This window comes from Lissotriton vulgaris, chromosome 7, assembly GCF_964263255.1.
Source record: "Lissotriton vulgaris chromosome 7, aLisVul1.2, whole genome shotgun sequence".
Taxonomy (NCBI): Eukaryota; Metazoa; Chordata; class Amphibia; order Caudata; family Salamandridae; genus Lissotriton; species Lissotriton vulgaris.
The window spans coordinates 624,065,387-624,078,965 of record NC_141695.1 but is presented as its reverse complement, the minus strand read 5'-3'; the positions used below and the strand labels follow the sequence as shown (position 1 = coordinate 624,078,965).

At 46.2% G+C, this 13,579-nt stretch overlaps 1 protein-coding gene across 1 annotated transcript in view; it reads left to right on the top strand.

Annotated features, from left to right (window-relative positions):
- The window catches only part of LOC147702155 (proton channel OTOP2-like), a 399,525-nt gene that overhangs the window by 106,428 nt on the left and 279,518 nt on the right, over nt 1-13,579 (top strand). Inside the window, exon 3 of the mRNA XM_086930800.1 lies at nt 10,503-10,639. Within this exon, the coding sequence (XP_086786926.1) occupies nt 10,503-10,639 (137 nt within the window). The remainder of the gene's footprint in view (nt 1-10,502; nt 10,640-13,579) is intronic.

The following is a 13,579-nucleotide window of genomic DNA, read 5'->3' as shown; positions in this document are numbered from 1 at the left end:
GAATCGGTACCCAAGTTTCAACTAAAGAACATCACCAGCGTTCTAACGCACCCGCGTCTGACGTATGTCGTAACTTCTCATATGTCTCCTCATTACGTGCTTCGCGACTGCGTGTTCTCAGCCTTTATAGCTATGTTTGCTGGGTTGTGTATGCTTCAAATGGGTCCCAACTTTATTAACAACCGACAACAAAAATGTGAAATTACGGCCTGTGCATGAATCCGAGAAAAATCCTCAGATCTTCTTTACCAGGTTTAGGCAGGGAGATCACAAGTGCCTAACTTGTAGTCAGCGGCAATCTGACTATGTCCAGTGCTGCTTTATATAGCTTTTCCAATTGGGGCCCTAATTCCTTAGTGTATGCTGCATATATCTTTGTGGGTAGACCATCCAGCTCCGAAGTTTTATGTTGAGGGAGGTCTCTGATTGCTTCCTAAATTTCAGTTGCTTTGATCGATAGTTTCAGCGCTTCTTGATCAGTGTCTGTAAAAGTAGGTAGTTGCACTTCTCCAAGGAAGCCCGGGATTTCTTGTGTAGGTGTATGCGCCAGGACTTTATATAGGTGCTCAAAGTATTCCTTGAATGTCTCATTATTGCTAACTGTGTGACCGCTATAGATCGCAAAACGGAGAGAATCGTTGTTATTGGGACTGCCAGAGGGGAGGCTCGTATGCACTCTTTGGACATATGTCCGATGAGCTATCACACGCAATCTTTCAATTAAGTCTGCATGATCTATATACGCTTTCTGCAATTTTACGGCATTGTCTGGGGACAAAACTGCTTCCCTCTCTAGTATGCTAAGCTGGGACTCTATTTCGGTTAGGTTACGCACAATCGTCCCACTGTTGCGCCAATTGCTGTGCCCCTCACTATCACTTTGAACGCCTCCCATTTCACCACGGGAGATGATGCTGTATTAGCATTATTGAAGAAGAAATCGCTTATCACGCCCAGCATCTGTGCTTTAAAGGCACTATCCTCTAGGTATTGGTGTTAAATCTCCACGTTGGAACCGGTGTGGGGACCCGACCCCATTGAAGGGTAAGCTCTAGTGAGTTTTGATCTGATAATGATTTTCCTAAGTATGTAGTGTCCAGAACTTGTGGTAACAGTGTGGGGGATCAGAAGATGCGATCTATTTGTGTATGTAATGCATGCATCGGGTAGCAAAAGGAGTATTCACACGCTTCCACATTATTGCTGCGCCATACATCTTCCAGTGCCCACCCTTTCATTCAGGCTTCCAGTGCTTTGGGCCTGTCATGTGGATATTGCCCCTTTAAGTGGGGGTGCGATCTGTCCAGTTGTATATTTAAGACTGCGTTGTAGTCCCCACCCAGAATCCATGGGTAATTTACCCAGTTAGCTAGGGCTGCGCTTACCTTCTTTAAAAATATTTCTTGCTCGGAATTGGGGTGTATATACTGCCAATTATCACTGATAGACCATACAGCTCTCCTCTTAACAACACATATCTGCCTTCCCCATCAATATGTTGCTCATGGAGCTTAACCCCTTCGACGCTGATGACGAGCTAGGCTCGTCATGGCGTAGCCTCCTCGCACGCTGATGACGAGCCCAGCTCGTCACGTAAAGTGCGTTTTTAAAAAACCCAGCGTGCGAGCGGAATTCCGCTAGCGCGCATGCGGTTAAAAGGGACGCCCGCCCTAATCCATATCGCAGCACCCCTAGCAAATGCAGAATATGTAGTATTGTAGATTCGTCCACTCCATTGTTTTCCTGAGTTTGCCTATTTCGGCAGAGTTCCGGTGTGTTTCTTGTATAAATACTATTTGTGCCTTACGCTCATTCAACTGTGCATGGATAAAATATCTTTTAGGAACAGAACCCATTCCCCGCACATTCCACGTGAATAATGTATATGATGCTAGGGTCGTCATTTGTGTGGCGTGTTAATATTGATGGTTTCCTCTGGTACTATGCGCTTCTACTTTGAAGATTTAGTACAGTGCTCAATTGTGTGCCCTTGCAACTCCCTAACATACGTAACCCAATTATCCCAATACACCGGCCTAACCATAAACATGTGCTCGGCCAAACATACGCCTAAAGTGGCAATAGTTGAAACAAGATACTTGCAATCCCCAGGGGGGAAGCACTCCAGCAGTGTTTCATATAATTCCTGCACAGTTCTGATATGCTGTACTTGAGATCTGACCTATGTGGAATATCCTGGAAATAGAGAAAGATAGTAGAAAGAGGAAGAAATAGAAGAAGAAGAAAAAAGAGAGAAATGGAATTTGCTTGCCCCACGTCACAGGGGCCACGCCCTCCCCATCCCATAGAGTCAACATAGTGTCCATATAAAATGACATCTGTGGCTACCAATGTTACAGTAAGTTTTCCCACTGCCTTTCGCTAGTGTGACAATGTGGTCCGACCACTGCTTGCAGCTAGTTCAGTCAGGCAATGGCTTCATCCAGATATGCCCTGTTGTTCTGTGTGCAACATGCTGTTACACAAGCGTTCTTCGCGTAGGTTGTCCTCTCATTCCAGCAGGTCGCTGGCAATTTGGGGGCTCATAAATGGGAGTAGTGGCTGACTGTTCTCAGAGTCAGTTAATGGCATTCCATCTGAGAATGAATCGCGCCTGCTAGTGCCACCCATCCCTTTCAGTGCTTGCGCGTCTGCCACTCTTTTACTCGCTATCCTTCACTCCGGAGTAGGTGCTTTCTATGTACCCCAACGTGGTCTTCCGGTGTTCCTCTGCCCGTTACGTCATCGCCTCTGGCTCATCCTCCGGGGCTGCCTCTGTTCATCCAAGATCTCCAAGTCTGGTAAGTTTCCATGTCCAAGCAGCATCTGCGTCTTCCAAGAGGTGGCAGGTATTTCTGTGCAAAATTTTGAGCTTGGCAGGGAATATTAAGGCATAATGTAGATTAAGCTGCTACAAATGATTTTTTACCCCAAAGAAAGTTTCTCTCTGCCTCTGTACGTGCATAGTATATTCTGGAAAGAGGGATATTCTGGGGTTTTCATTCAGCAGTGGGGCGCATTCTCCTGCGGAGCGTGTCCCAGTCCTTATAGTTCAGAATTTTTGCCACCATTGGTCTTGGTGTCAGCCCAGGCGGGTGATTTCCTGTGGGCACCCCGTGGGCCCTCTCCACACTGAACATATCTGACAGTCCTTCCGGTGCCACAGCAGTGCAGACCCGTTGTTCTACAAATTGCGTTGGGTCGTGTCCCTCACGTTTTTCTGGCATACCAATGATGCGTATGTTATTTCTGCGTGCGTTACCCTCTGCATCATCACCTCTGGTTTGCAGTTTCTTGACTTACTGCTGCAGTCACATGACCGCTTCTGTCTGTGCTTTGCGCCACGGAGTTGTCTCTGACAGGGTCACTGCGTGCTTCTGAACTTTTTCTGACAAGTTTTTGTGATCGTCTCTTAGTAGGCTCACATCAGTCGTGAGTGTACCTAGTTGCTGCTCCAGCACCGCTCTAGATTCCCCTATCTCTTTCAGGATAATGTCCAATTTATCTGAAGGCGGAGTTTCATTGGCAGGGGTGTCTGGAATCACCTCCGACGACAGTGGCGAGTCATTTGTTCAACCTGCTTTCCTTTCGACCTACCCATATTCGCTCTCTTGGGTTACAAAATGGCCGCTACTGATGATACCGTTTGTGCAGAAGGGGAGTACAGCGCGCATACCCACTGCGCAACTACACACTTTGGTTCCAAAGGGGGATAAGGGGCAGTCCAAGCAACACACCAATATGCAATTACCAGTTTCTGCTCGATCCACTTCAGCACATACTTTTGTCTTTGATGCAGTATTTGATGCTTGTATGCCTTTTCCTCAGCACGCCTCAAGTTTATATATGGTACTGAACACTGTAAACAAGAAAAAAAAAAGCTGCTTACTAGTCCTCCAGATGAGTACACCAGACTGTGTGGTTTAATCTGTGACACTTGCATAACTCGTAGATTTTGCTGGAAATCTGTGACGTGCATTGAACAATTTGCAACGCGGTGAAAGGGGGGAGGAATCTGTTCCTTTTTAGGTTTTGCCTAGCCAATGCGTACGAAGTACGCATGTGCTAGGAAAAACAATGACACAGGAGATGTGGTATTGCACTCTTATGTTTGGTGGTTTTTGTGTGTGTTATACTGTTTTTATAACTGTCGTTGGTGCAAAAGGTCGGTACCCTACTGAGCAGTTTAGGGTATGCATAAACAATACTGACATGTGCGTTCTGCGTTCACAGGACCCACTCCTTCCTTGCACTCCTTTTGATTTTCGTACAAATTTTACTCCATGCGTGTAAATATCAGTTTGTAAATTTTATTCATTTCAAACTTAATTATTGTAGCAAGTCTTTCATCCATATAGCTTATATTTCATTCATTGACTTTAACATGCTTGTAATTATTCCCAATGCATTTCAAGCATTACGCTCTTCATCAGGGGATTGTACATCTCTCAGACCGCTACTGTGGAAACTGCCCAGTCCGGAGTGCACTGTCCCAGGACTGCTGTATTTCCACAGTAGCGGTCTGAGAGATGTACAATTTGTACGAAAATCAAAAGGAGTGCAAGGAAGGAGTGGGTCCTGTGAACGCAGAACGCACATGTCAGTATTGTCTAGGAAAAACAATGACATCTGTGTGTGGGGACTGGAACGTCCCCAGTCTCCCATAGGCTAGCTCCATAAATGGAGGCTAGCCATTGGGAGACGGCTCTGTCCGTCAATCCCGGACCAGATTCGGGGGCATACCCGAGAATTTTTGGCTTTTGGCTACGTCACGCTACGTCAGCCAAAAGCCGGGAACCCCCCGAATCTGGTCCGGCATTGACGGCACCCGGAAGAAGTCCAGGTGAGTGCTTGCTTTTATTTTTTGGCTGTTCCCACCCCCTCTCCTGCTCTCCGCATCTCCGGCCCCTGTTCCCGCCCCCTCCCGCTCTACGTGTCTCCAGCCCCCGTTCCCGCTCTACAATGCCCGTTCCCGCTCTCTGTGTCTCCGGCCCCCTTTCCCGCCCCCCTCCCGCTGGTGCCCGTGCTTTGCTCAACAATGCCCGTTCCCGCCCCCTCCTGCTCTCCGTGTCTCCGGCCCCCGTTCCCGCCCCCCTCCCGCTGGTGCCCGTGCTTTGCTCAACAATGCCCGTTCCCACCCCCCTCCTGCTCTCCGTGTCTCCGGCCCCCGTTCCCGCCCCCCTCCCGCTGGTGCCCGTGCTTTGCTCAACAATGCCCGTTCCCGCCCCCCTCCCGCTCTCCGAAGGCCTGACTAGAAAAGCACGTTAATCCTTTACGGTGAGTGCCTTGTTTGGCAATATATTGAGATGCTTGTTTTACCCGCTCCCCTGCAGGCGCAGTTTGAGATCTTAGGCGCTTTTCCTCTCTCACCTGCGGTTCTCCCCTGCCAGGGGCTGGCCTGTGATGGCTCCCTTCGTGTCGTGTTCTGTGCGAATCCGATCAATCAAGAGCTGTGCGGAGCAGCATCGGTGTCACACAGAGCCACTGGGTGTGAGCATGGCGATGGGGCTAAAAGGTGAGCTCATGGGCCGCGGGTGCCGTGATTCTCGCTGCTAGACTGTTGTTGCAACGTACATTTTCGGCATCTCTCTTAATTCAGCCCTCCGTGCTTCATCCGAGTCCCAGGAACAATCGCGGGGTTACACAAGTATGTTGTATCATTTACAGTTTGTTTGTTCCTGTCGTTTTGGTTTATAAAGTCCATTTGCCAAAATAATGAGGGGTTCGCTGTGCTGCTGCTCATGAGGGACCCATTCATAAATCGCAGAAGTTCCTCCGTGCTTTCTTTCTGGGGGGTGAGTGCGTGTGTCTTTGTTGAATTGTAGAAACCCGATCTGTCCCTTATTCCCCCATCTCTCCTTCGAGTTCTCATGACGATGGGTGCCAAAAAGAAGGTGAGCTCATGGTCCAGTGGTGCCGTGTTTATCACTGCACGAGTGTGTAGCAACTGATGGCTGGCTAGGTATAGCTCGGTTGGGTAAGGCCTCAGCAGTGCCTAGGTGGGATGTTACAGGTCGTAGGTTACAGCACCTTACATGGCCTTAGTTCCTCGTTGGTTTGGATATGCCATGGTGGGCGGGCATGTTTGAGGCAAATAATTGGGATTGTAATTGGCATGTTCTGTCCACGTGCTCGTGATTCTGGGGCACAACTGATACGGCGGTAGCCAATGCTGTGCTGGGGGGGAAAGGGGGGCTCTGGGCCTGGTGAGGATGTAGCCTAAAGGCTAGGGTAGTCGACCTGAAATCCGGGGAACTGAGTTCGAATTTTGGCAAATTAACATTCTATGATTCTGGGCAAATCACTTAATCTCCCCTTGCCTAACAAAAAATGCATGTGTCCATCTGCTGCTCATACAAACGCTCGGATACCTGATTTCGGGTCAAATTTGCGCTCCTACGTCAATCTTTCTGCATTACAAAAGCTGTTTGGCACTACAAAAGAAGATAGTATGCAAGTCAAAATTACAGATGCAAGTAGCTAGCATCACCGGTAACTACTAGAAAGAGAAAAGTTGTTTAAAAATAAAACTGTAATGTCCTCTGCAAGTAGGGGAAGCAATGGAGCTTTGAAAGAGTGTAGCCCGAGTTCATGCATCTGGGATAAATGATGTGTTGCAGTAAAAATAACACGCGTTCGTTAGTGAGCTGCTCGCGCACATAGGGCGGTACATTATTATGTAGCCCGAGTTTATGCATCTGGGTAAAATGATGTTGTTACAGTAAACAACATGCGTTGTAGGCTGGCAAGCGCAGAACGGTTTCCTCTTACATTAATGTGCTTAATGACCATTGCCGTAACTTTAAAGAAGTAAACAGCATTGGCAGTATCTCTCTCCTGGGTGGACGCAGTGGAATACATCTGTGTGCTCTATCAATAAATTGCTTTTGTGTGCCATAAACTTTAATGTACAGCTGAGCTATAAATTGTATGAACATGCATCGCAATGTCAATATATCCGCTCCTGCGGGAAACCATACTCGAGGGAGCAACATCTATTAATGGATTGCCACACTGGTTCTAATTGAAATCATTCCTAGGTTGGGAATTTGTATCGAAACGTTCTAACCCTTACATCTAAAATGTCAAATAAAAAATAATACTGTATGTGATGCTCCCAGGCCGATGCTCTGAGTCTGTTTATATGGAAGATTAATACTGCGCCCTTTCCCTGTGTGTGTGGGGGGCTTTGTGTGGCTGTGTGTGTGGGGGGCTCTGTGTGGCTGTGTGTGGGGGGGGGGCTCTGTGTGGCTGTGTGTGTGGGGGGCTCTGTGTGGGTGTGTGTGTGTGGGGGCTCTGTGTGTGTTTGTGTGTGTCATTTGCGAGAGATAAAGCTAGTGGCATTGTAAATGACAATGCCATTTATTTATGTTAAAAAAAACATAAATAAAAATAATGTCAAGAGCAATGCCAATAGCTCTAACTTTAACAAAGGCAAAACCATTGCATTGTAAATGCTTGTTCCTGCTCTGTGATCAGAATTGTAGTGCGCGCCTCACTGAGGAGTGGCTCCTCGCGTTGCAGCCAGAAGCGGCCTTCTCTATGCTTTCTGGGCTCCCGGGAGGACCTGGAGCACCTCGCCTCCCCGCCACTCTGCAGGCCACCAGCGGTCCTCAGCCCAACAGCTTCACATCACCAACCGCCTCCAAAACAGTAAGTCCGTGAGGGTCTCAAGTTCTCAGCCCAGCCTCTATCGCCTTGCCAGATCTCGCACCGCACAGCAGGGCCCAGTCGTCACTCGCGCCCTCTTACTGCTTTGTTTCCATGGGAGTCGTGGGTCTCTTCGCCTCGCTTCCGCTGTGTCCTGTTTCTTTCACACCTGGCAGTACCAGTTTTTTTTTAAGCCGTGTTGTCCGACTCACGCTTCGTTCAGATAGGTCCACAGGGTGTTCAACTCACTATCAGGCACAGACCATGCCTGTTGGCCACACCAGGCCCAAGCCTGCGGCCTCGCGTACTTCACACGTCTGGTCATGAGTCGGATCGACGTTGTTGGGCTTAGCATTGTTGGTGCACGACTGGAGTCTTGTCACCGTATAGCATTCGGTGGCCATGTGGCAGCTGTGTGCAGAGGCACCACAGATGCGTGGATATATAGAGGATGGAGGAGAGTTATTGGCCCCAGAGCTCCGCAATCAGGCGACCGCCATCTTCCACGGCTAGCTATGCCGCCCCTGTCCGTATGTCTGTATGACTGTATGTGTGAGTGGCTGTATTGGTCAGTGAGTAGGTGCATGAGTGGCTGTATGAGTGAGTTAGTGGTTGTGTTAGTGGCTGCATAGGTGAGTTGATGGGTGTGTAGCTCTATGGATTAGTGAGTAGGTATGTGAGTGTTTGTTTGGGTCTGTAAATGGGTATGTCAGTGGTTGTGTGGGAGTGGGTTCATGAGATGTATGGGGGTGTAAGTGGGTGTGCGAGTGGTTCTGTGGATGATGTCATCAGTGACGTCATTTGAGATGTCATCAGTGATGTCATCAGTGATGTCACTGACCATGTCCTGGGTGATGTAATATGTGAGGTCATAAGCTGTGAATTGCGGGGGCATAAGTTATCGTTAGAATAGCTAACTATACCTGCTCAATTTCTCTGGTTTTGTATGAGTGAAATGTTAGCCTAACTATAATGTCCCTGCAAACTTTGTTTTTTCAGTGAATTTCTCAGGTTTTTTAAAATTCTATTTCCTAACTAAAATGTTCCTGTAACCTTTGGTTTGGTCAGTGAATTTCTAAGGTTTTAAAATGTATATTTCCTAACTATAACTTCCCTGTAACCTTTGGTTTTAGGTACCCCTGGGACATAGCAGGAGCCAGTCCTAGGGGTTGGAGGTCCTTAGGGCCATGTATGGCTCTAGGAGGAGGGCTACACAGTCCCCCCTCTTTTCTTCAGCAAGGGCAGCCCTGGAGAGGAGGTGGTCCTCGAGGCCAAGAATGGCCCAGGTGGTGGGCTGTGTAGCCCCCCTTCTTCTTTTTAAAAAAAACAAATAGCCTTGGGAGGTGGCAGTCCAGGGGCAGGTTGGCTCACGCAGCTCCCCATCTCATTTTTAAAATAGCCACTGGGAGGTGGGGGTCCACGGGTCCCTCACAACATTCATATTATGAGTCTTGGGGTGGTGGTGGTGGTCCCTGGGGGATAATTAAGCCCACTGGAGGGTGGCCCCATGTGCTCCCCTCTTTTTACATCCTGCTTGCTCATGAGACCTTGCCCACCCAGGGGGCTAAACATTACAGAAGCACAATAGTCTGCGCTTCTTTTTTTCCCGTTGGGAGCCACAGATCCAGCAAGGCTCCAGCCGCAAATTTTTAAAAAAAATGCTTTTCTGTCCCAGGCAGTGTCTCTGCAGAACCCTCCCAAGAGGCCTAGAGGATTAGGGTATTCCTACCCTGCCCTCTTCTTTTTTAAAAAAGTTTTTGGTGGGACTCGGCTGAAGCCGAGTTCCAAGAGGGCTGCCAACACTTTCTAGTTGAAGTGTTGGCAGCCAATCAGATTTCACCATGGGGACTTTCGGATTCTTTGAGGATCTGCATCCCTATAAATACACAAATTTGTTTGTTTTTTCAATATCTCAAAAACTACAGAACGGATTTACACCAATTGAAAAAAAGTTCGCTTTCAGGACAAATAGCTACCATTCTGCAAAATTTGGTGTAATTCTGTTCAGTGGTTCAGGCTGTAATCATGTCTAAAATGACTATGGGAATTAACATGGGAATTGCACATTTCTGCGCCCCCCCCTTTTCTCGTACCCCGCTTGACAGATTGCACAAAAACTTTCCAAGGACAACAAGAATTGCCCTGCCACTGTTTGGGGGAAAATATTGTGAAGATTCATCAACCGTTGCCAAAGATATAGGCAAGTCAATAAACGCCTTTCCTATGGAAACTCGGTCCTAACTATAACTACATACTGGCAATCGCCACTAGGTAATTAATACATGACATACGTAATGCAAACTCTTGGCTGCATGATTTTATTTACATGCTTAGCATTTCAAATACTGATGACTTATGGTAGTTATTAATTTTGAAGTGAAGGCAATAGTGAGGGAACTATATATTGAACTGCATTCTTTACTGTGGAGCATAGTTTTGGCAGATCATTTGCATTTTACCTTCCAGCATTTCCCAATCTGTTGGGGTGACTCGGTCTTCTAGTTTGCTGATCTCAGGTACTCACCACACCCCACCTGCTGCCATTACCAGGCAGCATTAACTTACACAGAGGCTCATAATTCTGTGGTAGATACGGTTAAAATGCACAACAGTCGTTATACATCTTGCACCCACACTCACCTTGGAGGTATCATCCATGTACTCAGGTAGAAAAGCGAGGGAGGTAGTCACTGAATTAGTATGTCTATTGCAGCTGCAAGACAAGGAGGCATGGATTTAATGCAAGGAAGGATAGCTGCATATAAAACACCAAAATAAGAATGAACTGGAGACATTTACTTCGGTTGAAATAGGTTAAAAATAAGCATTTCTACTTCTTTGTTGTTCTACAGGTGGCCTCGTCGTCTTTGGCATATGTACGCTTCTTTTGAATGGATTCAAAATCGGGCACCATCTGGGATACATGAACTGTACATCTAAGCTCATGATTATCTACCCCGTGATCCAGGGTGTGTTTGTCATCGTTCAGGTGAGAACTGAGGTGCTATTGTCTTTTCATGTGACTCTGCTGCATGGGGTCAAAGTAACTCCAGGACCCCTATTAACATTCAATCTCAGTTTAATCTTTGTCTCTCTGTCATTCCTACCCCTAATCTAAGCTATGCAAAACCCCCTACCCCTTGGCAGAATCATTACCTATTTAATATCTTCAAAAGATGCATGTATCACACATTGGTTCATTGAGTCAACATGGCTGTTTTAAAGAGAGGCTTACAAATTTTGACCACACACCCTATGTCTAGCTTCGTTTAGTCAGCCAGGACTGCTATGTTCATTGTGCTGCTCCTGCTACATTAGCCCTTAAGGCAGGATCCTCGTTCAGCGCTCCCATACCCTCATGCACTGAGGGATCCGGACATCGGGACATCTGACCGATAAATCTGGACTTCCAGCAGAAGGGCTCCTGTGCGGGGTCTGTTCTGTAGCATGCACAGCACATCTGTGTCCTTGTTTAGCAACTGATGATGAAACTGAGATCCCTTCCCCGCACCAAACCTTCACGGTGAATGATAGGAGAGAATGAGGTGGCATAGAAGGGAAGATGCTGTCACACTATTCACTTCTGCCTTTCCTTCTTCACAGTACTCCTGCATCAAAGGCCCCCATATAGAATAAAGGCAGCCATAATTCAAGAGCTTTATATCAGCTATGAAACAAACAGCTGGAAATGTGAAGAAATATCTCCTGCATTACTTTGCTGGCAAAGATGCACCTGCTGTTAACCTTGTCCATTGAAGGAAGAATACAACTTGGAAATAGCTCTTCCAGCGCCAGACCTCTATTTTACCATACAAGTAAATGCTGACTTATATTACTGACTACAAACTTTGAAAGAGTTTTTATATTCTATCAAACACTACAGGAGCCACAAAAAACTCCAGAAGCATTCTTTGCAGGCTCAGATAATTAATAAGGACGTGTAATGAGGCAAATCCAGGCAAGGAGATCCGAGCCCATCTGATCTATGCCTGGCTCCCCTTCAAAGAGGATGGTTTTAAGCTACCCTAAACACAAGTCATACACAAAATTGGCAGCATGCTCATAGTCTGGTCAGACTAGACCAACCACAAAGGTGGGAGCCAATGTGGAAAACACCTCCCGACAACTGGAAACGGCAAAGGGCACACTCCACATGTACAACCAGTAACTGACCAAACTTAGGAGATCTTCAATGTTTGGCAAAAGCTGCAACGCCTACAGCTGATGCCAACCCACAAAAAAGGCTTAAGGAGGAGGCCAATCTTTACTTCTCGAAGGAACAGTCCAAATCTATGTACCACAATATGACATCTGTGTTCAAATCTGAATATTTGGTACAACAATTGGGAGAGAATTATTTTCTGCTGCATCACAAGAAATGGAACATATCTATTTCACCATAATTGCAAAGCCATCCTTGCTGAGTTCCCAGAACTATTCTTCGGCAAAGGATGCCTCAAAATTAGAACTTAACATTACTCATTGTATTAACGCTTCATACTGTGAAATCTATGTCATATCAGAGAACAGGTCGAGAAAGAACTACAGAAAATCCATCCATAAAGTAGGAATAATTAAACAGTAAAAGAAGTACAAAGACCCACTCAACGGGTATTTCCCATATTTGTAATGAGAAATTCTGGATAGTGTGGACAGTTGCACAGCTGCATTGACATGTAACCTCCTCAACAAGGTCATAAAGGAGTAACACTGGATTACTTTTAAGATTGATGTAATTGCGGAACAGGATGGAGAAGAGTGGTTCATAAAACGCGGCTTAAAAAACGAAACCACTAGCTAAAGCTCCACAGGGATTCCTGTTTGATCACAAAATTCCCCACTGACGCAGGACTTAGAAGATATTAGACCTTAAATTCGGAAGCAGAAATATTTCAGAGCACAGTTCCAGAATGACTGGCCAGATGGTTAAACGTCAATGATTTCACGCTCATATATTGTACTACAAAATCAGACAGACAATTTTTGCAGTTAGGAGAAGCCCTAAAGAGAATATGCAATTTTGGATGAAACTGAGAAAAATATACGTTTTCGGAATAGCTCTCAAATATTTCAAGCAAGGTTTCTCCAGTGAAGGCACATAAGCAGACCCAAAGAAAGGGAAGGATATCCACACAAACCATGCACCATGCTAGTTGCAAGAAGTATGCAGCTTCCTGAGAATTTGCACATATGGCTGTACATTCATAAAAAAAGTCAGCATCCTTCACTGAACCTTTACTAGTCTATTAAAAAAGGCTATCCTTCGGATTGTAATAATCATAGACTCTCTAGTAAAAGACTAAATGATGGCTTACTTTGACCCTCAAAAGTGTCCCTAGCCCCTGTGGAAAAGGTGTGGTTCTAATCCATGTCTGATTGGATGAAACTGCGGGGCATATTATCAAAGACCGTCGTTAAAATTATTGCTGTTTTATCGGCAGGAAACTGCTGATAAAACGGCGATAATGGGCTTGATAATACGCCCTTGTTTATTCCCATAGAAGCCCATGTTAACATCAGAACATGGGCTTCTAAGGGAATTAACAAGGACATATTATCAAGCCCATTATCGCCGTTTTATCAGCAGTTTCCTGCCGATAAAACAGCGAAAATTTTAACACCGGTCCTTTATAATATGCCCCTTTGTACCTCACTGCATGTGTCATCAAATCCATCACCTTGACCAAACAGACACAGTCTCAGATTGAGTGTGAAGCTTCTGCCATCCTTTAGGGCTTTAGAACTCTTCATATGTTTCTCTAAGGACAGCCATTCCAAGTGAGTATAGTCTATAAGCTTCAAAAAGCAGCCTTTATGAGCCACAGCCCCTCACCTACCAGCTGCTCAGAAAGTAGACATTCCAGCTACAAAGGTGTCAAATGACTGTAAAGTATTAACCACAGGACTGATAGTCCAAGCTACTGCCTCT